The following is a 626-nucleotide window of genomic DNA, read 5'->3' as shown; positions in this document are numbered from 1 at the left end:
ATGAGCTGCATTTCCTATTTACCATTGAGTTTGTTTTCCTTTTATGTGTGGGTGTCCCAGTATTTGGGTGAATATCTGCATAAACATATACAAGCATGTGCTGTGATTTATTCACTTATTTCAGATTTTACCATTTTGTAACTAGAATTCTGTTTCTCTGCCTCAGGAGACATTTCCATGAATCACAGGTATCCATTATTGCCTATGTGAGATTCAAAACTGAGGAATCGGCAATAGCTGCACTGAGTGCCAACAACAAGATTCTCAAGGATAGGCACCTTCAAGTTGATCGAGCCACTGGAACCCGTAAAATCGATCCTAAGTGCTCCGTCTTTATTGGAAATCTTCCATTTGGTGAGAATGAACATATGCTTTTATTATTTTTATCATAATTCTATAAGAATGTGCAATGTTTTCTTTAGAGCTATAGAGCACAGGAGGTTCCATTTTTTGTGGAATTTAAATATTTGGATGATTTTCTTTGCTTTCGTAGATGCCAACGAGGAAGAGGTTCGAGAAATTTTTCAGGACTGTGGTGCAATTGAGAATGTTCGCATTGTTCGTGACAAAGAGCTGGGCTCAGGAAAAGGATTTGGCTATGTTAACTTTGAGGTATTTATACTCAT

General features: G+C 37.4%; 1 protein-coding gene across 1 annotated transcript in view; it reads left to right on the top strand.

Moving 5' to 3' along the window:
- Window positions 1-626, top strand: part of LOC119590627 (RNA-binding protein 34-like) — a gene marked incomplete at its 5' end in the record, with an annotated part of 4,069 nt that overhangs the window by 1,728 nt on the left and 1,715 nt on the right. Inside the window, 2 exon segments of the mRNA XM_037939306.1 lie at window positions 167-354; window positions 494-612. Coding sequence (XP_037795234.1) covers window positions 167-354; window positions 494-612 — 307 coding nt within the window.

Source organism: Penaeus monodon, chromosome 27 (genome assembly GCF_015228065.2).
Source record: "Penaeus monodon isolate SGIC_2016 chromosome 27, NSTDA_Pmon_1, whole genome shotgun sequence".
NCBI lineage: Eukaryota > Metazoa > Arthropoda > Malacostraca > Decapoda > Penaeidae > Penaeus > Penaeus monodon.
This window is presented reverse-complemented; position numbering and strand designations above follow the sequence as displayed.